General features: G+C 42.4%; 1 protein-coding gene and 1 long non-coding RNA gene across 2 annotated transcripts; both read left to right on the forward strand.

Moving 5' to 3' along the window:
* The first annotated feature begins 915 nt into the window (after window positions 1-915).
* Window positions 916-15,408, forward strand: LOC124310257 (uncharacterized). The gene is made up of 4 exons (XM_046774068.1): window positions 916-1,682; window positions 1,770-1,913; window positions 2,166-2,347; window positions 15,247-15,408. The coding sequence occupies exons 2-4, from the start codon at window positions 1,829-1,831 to the stop codon at window positions 15,406-15,408; spliced, it is 429 nt and encodes a 142-aa protein (XP_046630024.1). The 5' UTR covers window positions 916-1,682; window positions 1,770-1,828.
* Window positions 8,788-11,422, forward strand: LOC124307125 (uncharacterized). Its single transcript, XR_006908750.1, has 2 exons — window positions 8,788-8,927; window positions 10,943-11,422. It is a non-coding gene; the product is annotated as an uncharacterized LOC124307125 (long non-coding RNA).
* Window positions 15,409-16,180: the final 772 nt, after the last annotated feature.

Genomic DNA, 16,180 nt, shown 5'->3' on the forward strand with positions numbered 1-16,180 from the left:
GTGCAAGAGGCTGCCCTTGTTGCGGCACGAAACTTATTGCCAGTGCGTTATACCACCGGTCCAGCTCCAATTCCATTTCATCCCTGGTTCGTTTCACCCTTCGATCAATATTATATGGATTAGGGAGTATACGTGGCGTCGCGGGAGCGGAAGTCGAGTGTGCAAACTGCAGGAAGCCATCTTCCACATCGATAATTGATACGCTAACCAGCCTTCACGCGCCGCTGAATTATCTCCCGAGAGATCGGTGCGGCGTGATCCTAACCAGAGATCCGATACCCTGTTATCTGTTTTGCTGCGCGTAGTGTTCGGCCACTGTTTTTACTTCGCGTCTCCGGGGGTTTTGCTGACCTAGCTGTGGTAAATCGGATAGTCGATATTTTCCCACTGCGAATATATGTATGGTATCGAAAAAAAGCTCCTGGCGAAATATCTAAATCTTCTCACACTGCGTGTTGTTCTCACGGTGTGAATGGGAAGTAAACTCAGTTACCATAATTACTTGGATCAGTGTAATTAATCTTTCAAACTCGAAGGACAACCGGTCTAGTCATTTTTTACGTGTTCGAATTATGAATGCCAAAGCAATGCCGGTTGTGTGCGAGGAACGACTGCAAAATAATGCTTCAACATTTTTTTTTTTTCGAGCATTAGGTAGAAGAGACTCAAAAGTCGTTTTCGCGTGGATATTTAATTCGTTTCAGTTCCATTGATTCGCGAATCTGACTTATCAGCAAAAACGTTATAATGACGACAGAATATATTCCAGTCGCTTAGATTAAGTCATTAGTCTGGGTGGAATATAATTGGTACTTTGATCGCTGCATTCGACTAATTCGTTCAACGGATTGATCGAGGTTTATGCAGTTGTGTAAAAAACATCGCGCGCCTTACGTAACTCGTACAAGACGTGTTATTAATTTCTTGCTCTTTCATACACCTCATAATCTAACACAAGGTGTGGAGAATCGTACCAGGCGACTATGTTGGAATTGGTTTTTATACCTTAGTCGTGTTTCGTTTTTTAGAATCTTGGATTTGCACGTCGCTACTTGCATCCATTTATCATTTCTCGTGCGCATTCGATTCTTTAACATGCGATGGTTGACAATGCAATAAATCTGTCAAATAGCTATAAAAATTTCCTTCATTTCCACGCTATCAACCATTTGACGTACTCATGACGTTAAACACGCTGCAGTTTTCATCATGAGAAATATCGTAAGAGTAAAATAAAATCATAGACGAGTAATCTGATGCGTTCAAGCGAAACTGTCGATCACCTTGGCTTTAGCAGCCTTACAGTTTCGCATTATCCATTTAGAAACGAGAAAACTTTTTTCAGGCCCACCGCTCAGCTTTCAAAATTACCTTTTGAATAAATCGAACCCTGCGAATTTTTCACAAACGACGAAAGCTGAGCAGCCCCTTTCGTCTCGAATCTTCATACTTTTGCAAAGGTAAGCAGGATGGGCTATGAAATCGTACTTAAAGAAGTCTAAGTTGATCTAATGTTCTTTTAATTACGCTTGATCCAGCTCTGCGAGGAGCTTGCTCATCTCATTATAGCCTTCCCGAAATACGGTACGTGGTTGATAAAAATCAATTACGGTTTCGTTGGACTGCAGACCGTTTTTATAAGTCTTTAAAAGAGTCCTTTACGTGAGATCGTCGTAGCTAAGGTAAGGCCGGAGGTTTTTTATTTTTTTTCTATCCACAATAAGCGAGCCAGCAAGACGATTCAACTAATTGATTATCTCTGCCCGTAGCACATCACGTGAGAAATACCCGTGTAAACCTGGCGAAAGAGGAACTGGTCATCTTTCTGATGGAAATTTTGCCGGGCGAAATATCGTTCAACAAAGGTGCCTACAAATGTTACACAGAACTCCTTAGCGACTTTGAAAAATACGGTACGTACTTATCTCTCAATTATCATATTACAACATCGACCAGATTCTCGGTAAAGAATGGCAGCCTGTTTACAAAATAAAAATTATTCAAGGCCGTGGCTTTGAGACCTCGAGTTTTAAACAGATCACCGAAACGGCGTGCATAAATTTCGGGCTCGGGCGTCTACAGCGCGAAGGAGACTTGCCGGCCACAGTGCTTTGGAAAATTTGTCAAAAACCAGATTTCACCAGAGCCAGATTCCCTCTTTGCAGGAGGCATACGGCGGAGCCGAGGATCTGCGCTTCGGGCGACGTCTTCCAGACGAAGGGCGGATTGGTCGTTGATTTGTGCTTCTCTGGAGAATTTGGCCGGCAGTGTGGGAAGCGAGCTTCGGGAACGGCAACATGTCGGTTGCTTTAGTCCGGACGTGATTACCTTCGTGGATACGGACAGCTTGAGCTTTTTATACGTTTGTTAACGCGGCTGTTTTGCCGTCCCGACGTTGCAGATTCCCTTTGTGCCGCATGTCCCACGGATATGCGGGCTTGTAAGGGAAGGAGCTTGCGGTTGAGCGCGCTTTTGATGCTTCGGAAACATCGCCGCGCTCAAGCGGAAATTATCAAGTCTAGATTAGCTACGTTTCGGTAGATATATACGTATAGAATCCCTGCTGATGGATTAAGCTCCGCGCGTAACGTACGTGCAGGTATAATAAGCACTTGCCGAGGCAAAAACGTCGCCGGGAATATTACATCATCCCAGACTGCCGCAAAGTACAGAATTGCCATTTGCAATTGGCAAGGTTTTACCTCTAAAATCAGAGAAATCCTTCGCCACGTCTCATCCTCACATTTCTTAAATGAACTTGCGATTAGACACGGAGATTTTGGGTCGGCGACGTCGATCCTCGCTACACCGATCTCTTCGCTTTGCGAGTATTTGTCCAAGAAAGTTTTCACCGATCAAGGGGATCAAGTTTATAAATCGAATGTAAATGACCGCGATACTATTATCGTCTTAGATAAAACAAGGCGCGATGATATGTCCGATAAACGACGTTCCTTTTCTTTTCAACCACATCAGCGATTGGCGCGAACTCTGTAGTGGATGGGACTATCTGGGCGAAATGGAAAGAAACAATAAAGAACGAATGCGTCGAATGACGATGATTATCATGGCGGAAAAAATTCACCGGTACTCCGTATTTTATTGGTGTGCAACAAAACGAGGCAATTCAGTCGAGTCAACTGTGCGTTGTGCTGATGAATAATTAATGACGTTGCCTCAAATCCATTCGCCTGATAATTTTCTATGTGATTTCAATTCGCTAAAAACCTGTAATTATAATACATGAATTGATCGGAAATGTTAACGAACGTGTTTAATCGAGCACGGATGAGTATCCTATATCACAGCATTTATTTCTGACGGACAAAGTGAGGAACAAGAAACCAATTGAAAATAAAAAGATGAAAGTTTTCTGATAACCTGAAGCGTCGAGCAGCATTGCCTTGCACTTGGAATAGGTTTGTATGTACCGTACGCACACTTTACATAAGCGCGGAATTTCAGTTTCCACGTTATAACCGGAAGTGCCCGCTGATGACAAAGTCCTGCCTTGATTGCTTTCAATTCACGTGTTCGCATTTAGATTGGCACGTCACGAGTATGCCCTGTGTATAGATCAGCTCACTAGCTGATGGAATATAACTGCATCAGATCCCAGGAATTTAATTCACTTTTAACCAAGTTTTCAGAGCGGATGAAGAGAAAAAAAATAGCCCGAAGTAATACTTCCGGTACAATGCGTCCGGCTAGCAGTCGTTATCGGTTTGTGCGAAAAACTGTTTCCGTCCTCGACGATGAGAATATTTTCTACACGCCATTCTCCATAGTTCATTGTCTGCAGCAAAATTTCATTTGCGGAACCTAATTTCTTTTTAATTCGTGCAAATTCTCGTTTCCTTGGAATTTAAGATCCGAAATTTTTGCTCCAAGTGCGACAGCGAGAAAACTTTTCTTTCTGCGTAAGCGCTTCGCCGCTTGTTCGCATAACAGCGTTGATTATCTAAGAATTATTCATGCGGAAACGAAATTAATTTTACCAGAGTGCTAACAATCCTTTGTTTTTTCATTACGCGCCGCAATCACGGGGTTTAATAAATTCATTAAATCCGAAGATAAGTACGAAAATTATAGATAATAAAAATGGGGATGAAAGAAAGTTCGAAGAAGAGATGCTTCTAAGCTTCCTTTGATATAATTAGAACGTAATTAATTGAAATCCCATCTAATTGCAACTCGGGTTCCTAATAACCTGCGAAACTGATCAACACCGTACATCGAAGCCGAACAACTACAGACATGTTTGAAATTTCAATCGAATCGCGTAACATGACACACGTGCGATTTATGCCCCCAGATTATCGTTAACCTTAAGTACGCACCCCTTGATCATGCGAAACGATCCTCACGCAGCAGCGGTCTCGTGAAATAACGGGTTGCAGGTCCAGCCAGAAGCGGAACAGGTCACAGGATACGGCTTCCGTTTTCCAATAACCAATCAGAGAGCCATTCCCGCTACGTTACTGCACTATGTATGAATATATTACCCTTCGTTTCACCCTGCACGTCGGCGTCCAGTTGGCTCGTTCATAACCGCACGTTCCTCTCGATTCTGCATTCAAACACCGGTTTCTCAGGCGTCACGTAATTTCTGACTCTCGGTTTCGCGCGCACTTCCCAGTCATTATGCCACATTGTGACCACCGTCATTATCGCCATGTATCACCGTAGCCGTCACAACGCACTTTAGATGCCCTCTATCTAGATTTTTCCCACGCGTTTGTAATTATCACTCACAACGTGGCGGAATTATGGAGAGACGGAGTATTAGGAGTAGAAAGAAGGGAAAGAGAAAGGAAACCGGAGAAGTCAACGTGTAACGAAGAGTAAAAAAAAGATGGAGAACGGAAAAGATGCCAAGGTATTTGCAGGAGAAAAGTAAGGGAAAGAAAACAAAGATAAACTAATGGAGAGCAAGTAGATACTGGATCAAAGAGGGGAAAAAGATACGCAGATTATGCGAGACGGAAAAAGAGAGGGTAATCCACGTGATGAGGGAATGTGACTACTCAGGAGCAGACAAAGGGATTGAAGACTTGATGAGCGACGAAGGACAAGAAATAGAATGGATGAAAAGCGTAAGAACGAAGCGTGAAGGAAAAGGATAGAGTGAGAGAAGGAAGAAGAAAACGTACCGTATACATATAACGAATATTATTGAAGATGTTTTATGTAAGAGTAAATTGAAAAGATGCGGTAGACGCACCATGTATCCCGAAAGGAAATCATTTTCTCTAATAAAAACATAAAAATAAAAAAAATGGAAGAGAAATTATCACTCATCGATTAAAACAGTCACTGTACAAGGTTATTCTCTCTAAAACACTACCAAGCAAGTCATTCACCTTTTCCTAATTACACATATCCGATCAGACAAATCAAGAACGGTCGAACCGCTTTCAATTCCATTATTTCAATATCCTCTTCCTCGGGAACATCACGAGTCGCGAATTATTCGAGAAACGTAACGTTCTTTTAACACTTGTTTCTTTCCCCGAATATCTATGAAGGTGAAGGCCGCGGACGTGTTATTGTCGTGCGTGACGTGCGGCTGCGGAGAACCGTCTGTAATGAAGTGTCTCTTTGGGAATAACTTCGTTCAGTTCCTCTGTACACGGGCATGATATCCGATCGCAGATATAGATGATTCTGTTCTGTTTCGTCCCTTACATGCTCGACGAAATTTGGTTTCGATAAACCGACTTCAGCTTTCCTTAAGTCACGAGTCGGTGCTTTAACACTTCGAAACGCGGACTGATCGCGCAACATACCGACATCTTTGACCAAATTTTAATACAACAATAATCGCGATAATTAGAGAGCTGTGGCGTACTGATATTCAGTACCCTTGTAATAATCTATCTGTCTATCTAATGCAATAAAATATCTCTGTTAGAAACAGTAATGAGATGTTTTGAATGTTGATATATATTACAGTGAGCTTTGTCGTGGAAATTTCCAGATTAGAAATGGTCTGACAACAGAGTTAGTTCCCTACGAAAGTCAAACGCGTTTTACCCTGCTTTGTAGAATTAGCCGATTGCGAATCGATAAGCAAAATGTAAGTTCGGAATAATCAACCTCGACGCTAACTACCATAATTAACCTGGAAAAGCTCGCCGCAACTGTGTTTTGTCGACTAGTCTGGCATGTGATATTAATTTACTCGATTTTGCCAGTTCACGATTCGAGCTATGCGTAGGTATAGAAAAAAGAAGCTGATGAATTATTACACAACAGGTAATTACTATCTGATTCCCGACTCGGCGATGACTTTGACATTCGGAACGAAAGATACTGTACGGAGAAAACGAGAGAGGTCAACGAAAAATTCAATGACTCATGTGGATCCATGTTGTAAATATACAGTGCAAGTATACAACAATTATCGCGAATACGGCCTGGGAACATCCGGCGTCCGGTTTCTATTCTTGAAAGAATTCTGCGACTATTTTTCGCCAGGCTTGTATCACCGTCAATCATGTAAATATATACACTCACACACACAGACATCATCAATTTTTATACGATACGCGCACCGTCCCGCTTCTTAGGGTTGTGCAAACGAGGGCGTGTTCGAGTACCCAAATCCTGACACCAATGGCCAACAGGCGTACCACTTTCCGAAACTACTCCCTATATTCCGATTTTTTAGTGGTCCCAAAAGAGCGACGCAAGGTTTTAGCGAAATAAATCCGCCGCATCCTTTTTACACCCCTCAATTTTCAGCCGAGAGTTCCCGCGGCGTTGGCCTCATTTCCGTATGCATTTATTCAAGTTTTGTAGTAAAAAAATTCATTCTTATCCCCAACGGTACAGATCCTCTCAATTTCTAACCCCTCCGTAATGCGAGCCGCATTCTAGAGTTCAATGATACTTTCGAGTCACCAGTAACTCCGATGTTTCAAGTATCAAAAGTTTCGCAGGCAAATCCAGCCAGGCATGCTCGTAGATATCTTTGGAACCGGTTTATGTTGCATAATAACGTTTAAGTGTTCCTAAACTCCGTTAGTTACGCAAGAGTATCTCGGGAGAGACCCAATCGCAAGCCAACAAAACGTTCAAATCGCAAATACGACACTTGAGATGAGATTCTTGACATTCAACGTTCAACTCGACGCTTTCCGATTGTCGGGAAAATATAAGGAATGTCGCGAAACCGGCACCTGGAGAACGGCGTCCTCGTTCGAAATAATCAGCTCGGTGCCAGTTCGCTGAAACGAGAAAACACGTAGTCCGGTTGCCCTCTCAATTCCCGCCCCCTTTGCCTATCTCTCCCGACACGCGACACGAATCGAAACTTTCCGCCGACGAGCTCGAAATACAGAGGCCAGGGCTACATTATTTGTCCGAAACTCGAGATGCAAATTCTCGGGACAATTCCCGCTCTATCCTTAAATTTTCCATTCAATTTTCGATCCACGAACCTGCAGGTCCAGCAGTCCAAAATCGACGCTTCGTTTTACCATTTCCACTTTCCTTCCTCGCTGTTGTATCTTAGAGTATAATATAAGGGGTACATACAGCTGCATTGGGAAAACGCTGAGCGTATTCTTCGACGTGAATAACCATTCAACATGTAACGTCTCCTGTAGCTGAGTGAGTTTGAGTGAGTAAAAAGATAAATAAAGCGTTGGACGTTTGATGCGAGCCAGCGGGTGTGAATGAAAGCTTCTCGGATCGGTCGGACCAATCAACTTCTGCAGGACGAGGACGGACCGATCCGAGAATCTGATTGAACGTCAAACGTCTAATGCCGAAAGCTCGTTGAATGTTTACTGCCAATGACGGGATCGGAGATATGATTAATGGTAGATCTGAGTGCCGGTGAACCCCCGACGATTGGCTCTAATGATATCTTTCACGGTGAAACGGTTCGGCCGAATATCGAAGAGTGTCTACGATTATCCTGATTGCACGTCCCACTCACTATCCGCTTGCGTATCGCAAACAAAAGGATATCGGCGGCCGGCTGCTTTTTACGCATCTGTCTAAAAAGATGGATCGCGTGTCGGTCGGCAGAATTTTTTCAACCTTCGAGGTTTGACTCGTCCTTTCTGAATCCCTGAACAAATGCGGAGGTAAAATTAATGTCCCAGAAGCCAAAATGTTGTCCGACGAAGAAGCCTCTCCACAATCACGGCGGAATTAAAATGAAACTTTCGGATCAGGATATCACAATCTTTCGGCCTTGATCACCCTGGCTAACCCTCCAAACCGCACGCTTTGTGCGTCGAAACCAATAAAATGACGATTTTAACGGTGAGTATTCAAGCTTTTCGCGTTCGATTATCGGGGAATTTATTTGACGATGATAGGCCCGAATTTGGCACCGTCCAGCCCCCTGATCGTGGGGAAATGTATGTTTTGCGATTGAAATCGGCTGAAATTAGAGGATTGCAGCTAACACAATCACACGCTCGTATCTAATCGCTTTACAGATAATCGCACGGCTATCCGAGTGTCGCACGAACATGTAATAAATACTATATACATTGAAACAAATTGAAATATTGGCGCTACGTTGAAAATAAAATTAGGGTCGTTCGTGTCCCGTTATTCAATGTGAGCAATTCGGTTCACCGTTAACATGTCGCATCCCTAAAACAGAACCGTAACATCTGAAAAAAAGTTTTCTTGCGAATTTCTGGTCAAATTAATTAAAGTAACGAGTTTTTACGGCAGTTTTGAAGAGGGGGGATTTTTTTAGGTGCTGCAGTCTGATTTTGGGCGTGCGATATTATTTCACGTTTCAGATTGCCGTCGGTGTTTTGGAACTCACCGCATTGTTCATACTGACTGGATTCCTCGTGATGTTGTCAGTCTTGTCGCACATCGCCGAGTGGATATTCGTGATTGTCACACCGATGACAAATTATTTTTTACATCAAGTGAACGACCTGATACTTGTGAGTAATAAATTAAAAAAAAAAAATCGGTGTCCTCGTCGTCGCGAATAATTTTTGACTGCCGTAATTTTCATATTCTCATCCGTTCCGATTGCCAGATTATTTTATCGTCACCGTATCAACGAGCTCGCATCGAGTCCTGCTCGCTAATTGTTACGTCGTTTTTAGCTGTTTTCTGTTTCTCCGAACCTGCTTGTTTGTGCCTGATTTTACGATTAAATTCGGATCTGTGTTTGAGTTTGGTATACGAGGGAATTTCACCGTTCGAAAACAATTAATTAATCATTTCGGCACATATTGTCGTTCTTCAAACTGGATAAATATTTGCGTCTGATTTTACGATTAAATTCAGAACTTTGTTTGAGTTCGGTATGGAGGCGTATATAAAATGCGTCAAACGTAAATTCATTATTTATTTTACCGTATATAGATGAAGGGAAGAAAAAATACTGTATAATTAACCGACTATTGCGAGATAATAAATTGCACCATTCGAAAAATGAGTTAAAAAAAAAAATGCAGAGAAAAGAGTAGCCGGAGCTATAGGTACAAACAGACCTTGCCAACGAGGTTTAAGAATTCATAAACAAACACGACAGATTGCGTTAGTTGTGTTCTGACACTGAACAATGCAGACCATGTGCATTCAGAACGAGATGATTCTATTTTCCTCGATTCCTCGCCTGTAAGCCTTGAAATATGTGTATCTAGACCGTATCTGTCACGCCTACATTGATTTGAAATTACAATTCCAGCGAGCTGATTTTTAATTCAATTCAACCTCGTCGAGATGTCGATTGAACAAGTTTCACGCGTTAAGTGTTTGTAAGGGTGTTCTTTCCGCGTTGTTTCTACGGCGCTTGGCCTGAAACTTATTTTCGCTTCAAAATTACGTAGGTACCTTGCGGTATACGTGATTCAAGCCAACGCAGATAAACCGTCGCGTCCTCGCCGCAGAGATCTGCTGTCCGATTAACAAACAATGAGGCTCATTTCCATAATTACACCGGCACCATGTACTCAGCGTATCTACGTACACTGTAATTGTGATGCAAACCGAGTTCAGATGGCCAGACGAGGTGCACGCGAACTATGCGACATTCTTCGCGTTAGAATGTCTTTTCTTTATATTGTATACTATATCACACACACCTTCGTGCAAACAATATTCGTCGTTGCATGGGTAATCGGAAATTCGGCAGGATTTGTAAAGGGTTCGGTCGGAGGCGCGGACTATGTGTCGAAAGTTGTAGCCAAAGAGAAAAGTGTACGTGACGCATTTCGCAACAAACCGACCTAAGTATGACCCTGATTATCGGCGGTTGTTTTTTTTATTTTTAATCATGGCGTAGAGTGTACAGAAAAAAAACATTTTTCACTGGGTTTTAAATTTGTTGGAATGGAGTTTAATTTTTACTGCTCCCAAAATTGGAAACATAATTTGTGCGAGAAAAAAAGTGAGACGGAACGAACAAAACGTAAATTCGTATTCTTAGAATTTATATTCAATCCGATTTTTCTCATTTTTTAATTACTTGCTCCGCCTGTAGATTCTGAACCAAAAGCCTGCCCACTTTCATCATGTTTTCAAAATATTCCTTTTTCAACAGAAGATTCGTGAAAGATATTAAAAACCAATCGATTAGGGTTACTCATTCAAAATTGGATTTTTGTGTTTTTGTAAGCAGTAAAAATCAAGCCCGTGGTCTATAATATATACGTATTTACGTAAAATACGACCTCGAAACCGAAAATCTTGATTATTCATAACTTCGTTGCAAATAAAACGATACAGAGAGTAAATAACTGAGTGTTACGTATGTCGCGAAAATTATACGTGGTCCAGAGTCACCGAAACCTCGACTTTTCAAGGACAGTTTCCAACCCCGGTCCGGTGTCTGGTTGTAGGGATGAAATTCGGGGCGGGACAGGAAAGTCGAGGGATTCGGTTTGCCGCTGGGCTTACCGTCAAAAACACGTTGTAAACAAGGCATGGCCGACGAGCCCTCTGCCAGTTAATCTTGTACTCGTGGTTGCTCTCAGATCCTGATCGTCTTAACGGCCCGGCTAAGTTCCCGTGTGACGGTCGAAATGTTTCACTGCCAAGGGACTGATTCCTCGAATAGCCAACGCCCGAACCTCGACGACATCGACGAGCTTCTTTCTCCCCCTGATGAATTAGATCTTGAAGAATACCTGGAGAATAATGGACCGAGTGGCGGATCGAGCTGTTCCTGAAGCATCGCACGAGTATAAATAACCTGGCCATTACGCAAATCGTCGAATTACACGTCATACGGTGGTTATGGTTGGGATATATTTTTCCTGTTACGAATCTACTGGCTTTCAGCTTTGAAAACAATCGCATGACAATTTTTTGCCTATGATCATATCACATGTGCTTTTAAACGAAACTACAATATCATTGTACACCGTCGCACAATAATCGTCGGCGTCATTTTTTGACGAAAGTAAAAAACGATTTTATTTTCGAATACGGCTCAGGACTATTTATTTCTTTCTCAAGTCGTATAACGAATTAGTAAAGAATCTATATTCCAGTAATTCGCGGTATGTTTCGTACGTTTTTTCACTTTACCAATGAAATCGAGGCCGGGTAAAATTAAATTCGGCCACGAGGCCACGAGATATTAATTATGCATCGTATGGTATTATACGCATGTCAGAATCCTGGGTTTCCGCATCTTTTTCAATTCTCTAGCTATCGTCTAACTTGGGTATCGACTCTCAAAATTTTCCTCATCTTCTCGCCTTTGTTCTCCTACGTACAATAATAGAGACTTGATGAAAAAATGTGGAGTAAAAAATAACAGCTATTGCCGAGTAGAACACACTTTATTTTGACATAAATTATAACAATTTAAGTTTGCTCTACACGACAATAGTTGTTATTTTTTACTTCACATTTTTTTTCATATTTGAGTTTTTTGAGTCTATATTATACGTACATATTTTTCAATCTTGGACTTACATCGTCTCGATTGAAATATTTGGAATGATGCAGCCTGACCCTATTAGCTCTGATTACATACCTACCTGCTTATCTGAGACAACAGAAAACTTTGAGGGAGAACAAAATTGAAGAAAATTATTTCCACGGTAAGTTTATTCTGGCTTTCACCTGTATAAACGGCGTTGATTAATTTTTGCAGATGAAATCTTATTTTCTTTCGCAAATCAAAAATGGAAATAAACGGCATCGTTTCGATTATCAAGGCTCTGCTGTATAAGTAATGAATAACGACGGGCAATTTTGTGAATATCGTATTAGAATTATTTGATATTTGATTTTTAATATTGTCGTTTCCCTTTGACGATCGAGCGGTGACGTCAACGTGATTTTTTTTCTTTTCTCACCGTATTTACCGTTTTCCACTTTACGCATCCGAGTGCATAGCAATATACTTACGATATCGATGAGTTTTGTGAACTGGAAGTGAATGCATAAAAAATGGGGACGCTTATTGAAGTTCATAAAACCAAACAGATTGCGGCGCGGCAAAAGAAATAGCAGGAAAAATGAATTGAAACCGGACACTCTTCAACTGTCCACGAGATTTCGTTTGAATCGTTATTTTTCATCATAATTCCAAATTTTCAGTTTGATTAATTTTCACCGCTCGCGAAACATGAACGTAAGTACGTAGACTTTTACTTCGGAGGAGCTCCGTAACGCAGAGATTTCGATAACGCTTTTAATCCATCGGCTCTTGTTAGTACTAAAAGTAATTATACCGTGTCTCTCAGTCTCGCCGAATAACCTCAAAAATGGCACTACATCGATACACGGACTAAGTGGAAACGCAAAGTGCTCACATCATAATTGAACGAAGCAATTAGTAGCCGATAGCAAAGGTTGATCCAAGATAATTAATTGTACACAAAGCCGCGTCAGGATATTTCGTTCGAGCGAAGTTTCAACTTCGCCTGAAAGGCTGTGAAATCGAGATTACGGGTCACGATTAGAGCTCGAATCTCAAATTTTAGCACTCCTGAAATATAATTCTCCTTCAGAGTACAAAGTCCCGATTGTTCGATTGCTTTTCACGCTTTATATATGCATATACATTGAGAGAGAAATCCCTCCCAAGATATGCGATACGTGACCCATTCGAAATGGGATTTGAATAATTGAATCAATATTCCGGAGCTCGTAAAATTGCTTCGATATAATTTGATCGATCAATAACGAGTTCGACCTCCATTTCGTCACAAACATACGTTGACAATAAAATTTCCACGAAACGTTCCGCGTCGATATTTGAAAATTAGTTTTGTTTCGCCACTTCGGTTTCCCCTCCTGTCAGGCGTTTCAGCGTCTTGATTCAGTAATTTTCACCTCGCGTAACTTTTGGAACAAACCGATATCGGTAAAAATTATCTCTTATACTCACATTACGATGTCTTTGACGTACGTTCGTTTCTTTCCGGCAACAATGCTTCCATTTCTCCGCGTGACACGAATCGTCAGTTCCGCTTGTCCTCGCCGAACCGCGAAGCGACAAAGTTTACCGAAAATCTGGCAACGAAATGGCTGGGAGCAAAATGAGTTCCCGTAACGAGAAACTCGCGTTGAATTACGGAAGAGCACGAGGGTTGCTAGAAAATAACTTTTTCCCAGGATGACCGCGTTATTCCGTTAGCACAGCTGTCCGCAATCCGGCCGCAACTGCGTACTTGGCATACTGCCTCTATTCCATACGACCACTTCCGGTTGCACGAAAAATGAAACATAACGAATTTGCAAGCGATCCGGCGTATCTACGTCTATGCACTTTCTATCGCGAGTTTAAGAATTGTGAAAATAGGGGGTGGTCGTATAAAAAAAAAATGGAACGAAGGCCAAACTGTTGAACGGGAAAGATTAAACTCGAGGATAATCACCGCGGGGTGGCTCAACTGCGATCCGGAGCTCCGCGTGCTAATTAGATAATGACTAATCGATGCTTTCCTTACTACCGGATAGACTGAAGCCCTGCTGGCAGATTTGTGCACCAAGGCACCCTTCCTCCGATCGGTTCTCAGGCCGGAATACACGTCGTATTTGAACACAGCCGGCACCGTCATCCTGGGATGGATCGTCGTCGCCTGGGTATCCCACGTACAGAGAATTTGCCCTTTGCAATGCTAATTATTCACTAATTATCCAGCAGCGCTATTCGCCAAATGATCACAGGTGTAACGCGGCTGAACGCGGCGTGTTGTATTACAATAACGGATGTCGGAAAGGCAGGTACACGCAAGTATCCCGTTCAAGTTTATCGAATGAATATTCGATTTCCGACTTACGACTGTTTTCATTTGACAAACACGTTATGCATAGAGGGAGTGGCCGGAAAGGTTAACGTGCGAATATCCTCGGGAGTCGAAGCTCGGAAGCTGCGAGATCCGCGCGATCCTCAGCGTGCTTTAGAAAATTGCAAATGTAGATATACCGCGTGCTGTGATAAATCGTTGTTACTCCGGAGAACGAGGTCAGCGCTGTAAATGCGCGATCAAATCAGATATCTGATCTCCACGTAGTTCCGCGATGCGGATCGCTTCTCCGAGTTACGGCGGAAGGTGGTAGGTATTATTTGAGGAAAAATAACGCGGGCCTGTCGTCGATCGACGCAATGATTATGCTCGTGAAGCCGCCGCCCTTCTCGGCGAACAAGCCTTTGTCGAGTGACAACGCCGCGACGATTTACCCCGTAAATCGGTGCGAGAGGAGAGACTATTTCAGACTTTGCATTACCGAACACAATCACTCGCTGACGAAGCAAGCCTGGACCCTCAGGTTGACCCAGGTTTTTCTTCTTTCGATATTTTCTAATTTTTTCCCCCTTCTTCTTCTTCTTCTTCTTCTTCATATTCCTTTTATTTTTCTTCTTCTTCTTCTCGCTTCTATTATTTCGCACTTTTATTGCTTCAACTTGAGTTGTTACAGGATCTTGAGACCCGCAGGCTTCACGAATCGAGGGGAAATTTCCGAGAAAAATTTATAGCCCACCCTCTATTCCCTCTCACATCGCGTTGTACCACTTTGATAAGCTTTAAAAATAAAAGAATCCTGTCGTCGGATACCTGCTAAAGATATGACTGATATACATTTTCCTCCCCGACTTTCTCCCACCATTTTCTGCCGCAGTTGTTTTCATTTTATTACCGCTCTTCTATATCGCTTATCGCTCTGTAAGTTATACGGTCTCACGTTACGTTAGTAGAATCGACATTTTTACTCTGTGAAAATTGTCCAGTGATTCAACGACGTCACGAGTATTTTTAATTTTACTTTTGCTCTTCTTTGTTATCTCAGGTAATCTGGGCGCTAATCGCGCCGCTGACAATCAGCGCCTTGGCTGTGGCGATGGTCTGTCCGACGACGATGAAATGGTTGCTGCGACAGGTGGCTCCTAGTCGAGAAGAGGCCGTTTTAAAGTTCGTGGAAAGCGTGCAGGCTGCTTTGCCGAATTTTTGACTTTTAAAACACCGTCGATAACCGAAGCGTGCGGCAGATACGGTCTGGCAATATACGGCAAGGAAATCACGCGTAAAACGAAATGAAAACAAGAGATATATGTGAGTACGCATATAAATAATATACACGGTGTACATACCTGTGCCTATCTGTAAGATGTGCGAAAAGTGGAAAGACTTTATGGGGGCGGTTACGTGAGTGGTGATAATAAATCAGGAAATCTCCGTGAAAGTTTTCCTCCTCGTCCCAAGAACGCCGAGTTTCTCTTCGGTTTTCTTTTTCGCTTCTTACTTTTCCCATCGATTCGCCGTGTCGTAATCCCTCGAGAATCTCCGAGGAAGCCCTCGCGCGGGATTTTTTAAATTCTTGTCAAATAATATTCATCGAAATTGATCGTTTCTCTTTATATTATGTTATTACCTACCACCGATCATCTTTTTTCGTTATCCACGAAGAGAAACGACGCGTGTTCCATCCAAGAGTCTGCAGTTTACGTTTTTATACAGTCGAATTTTAACGCCCTCCGCTCTTCATCGTCGAATAACCTCCAGCACGGAGTGAGTTTCGAAGGTGCAGTTCTCAGCGATCGAGTCTCCCAACCATCCGTCCCCGTAATCTCGAATCGTCGAAATATCGGGGTTAATCCCGTGCATCGATCCCCGTTACATTTTTTCCCATTGCTAACGATGCGCCGAGATTTGTCACGACGTTCGTCGTCTGGCCGTCGCTTTGGATAAAGATTTTCCCTACAGCCGTGGCATTGTGTCTGTTA

The sequence above is a fragment of the Neodiprion virginianus genome, chromosome 1 (genome assembly GCF_021901495.1).
Source record: "Neodiprion virginianus isolate iyNeoVirg1 chromosome 1, iyNeoVirg1.1, whole genome shotgun sequence".
NCBI lineage: Eukaryota > Metazoa > Arthropoda > Insecta > Hymenoptera > Diprionidae > Neodiprion > Neodiprion virginianus.

Coding starts and splice junctions, on each gene's coding strand:
- LOC124310257 (XM_046774068.1), top strand. CDS start 1,829: ATGGAAATTTTGCCGGGCGAAATATCGTTCAACAAAGGTGCCTACAAA. Junction 1,914..2,165: donor TAGCGACTTTGAAAAATACG/GTACGTACTTAT, acceptor CCCTCTTTGCAG/GAGGCATACGGCGGAGCCGA. Junction 2,348..15,246: donor CCTTCGTGGATACGGACAGC/TTGAGCTTTTTA, acceptor TTGTTATCTCAG/GTAATCTGGGCGCTAATCGC.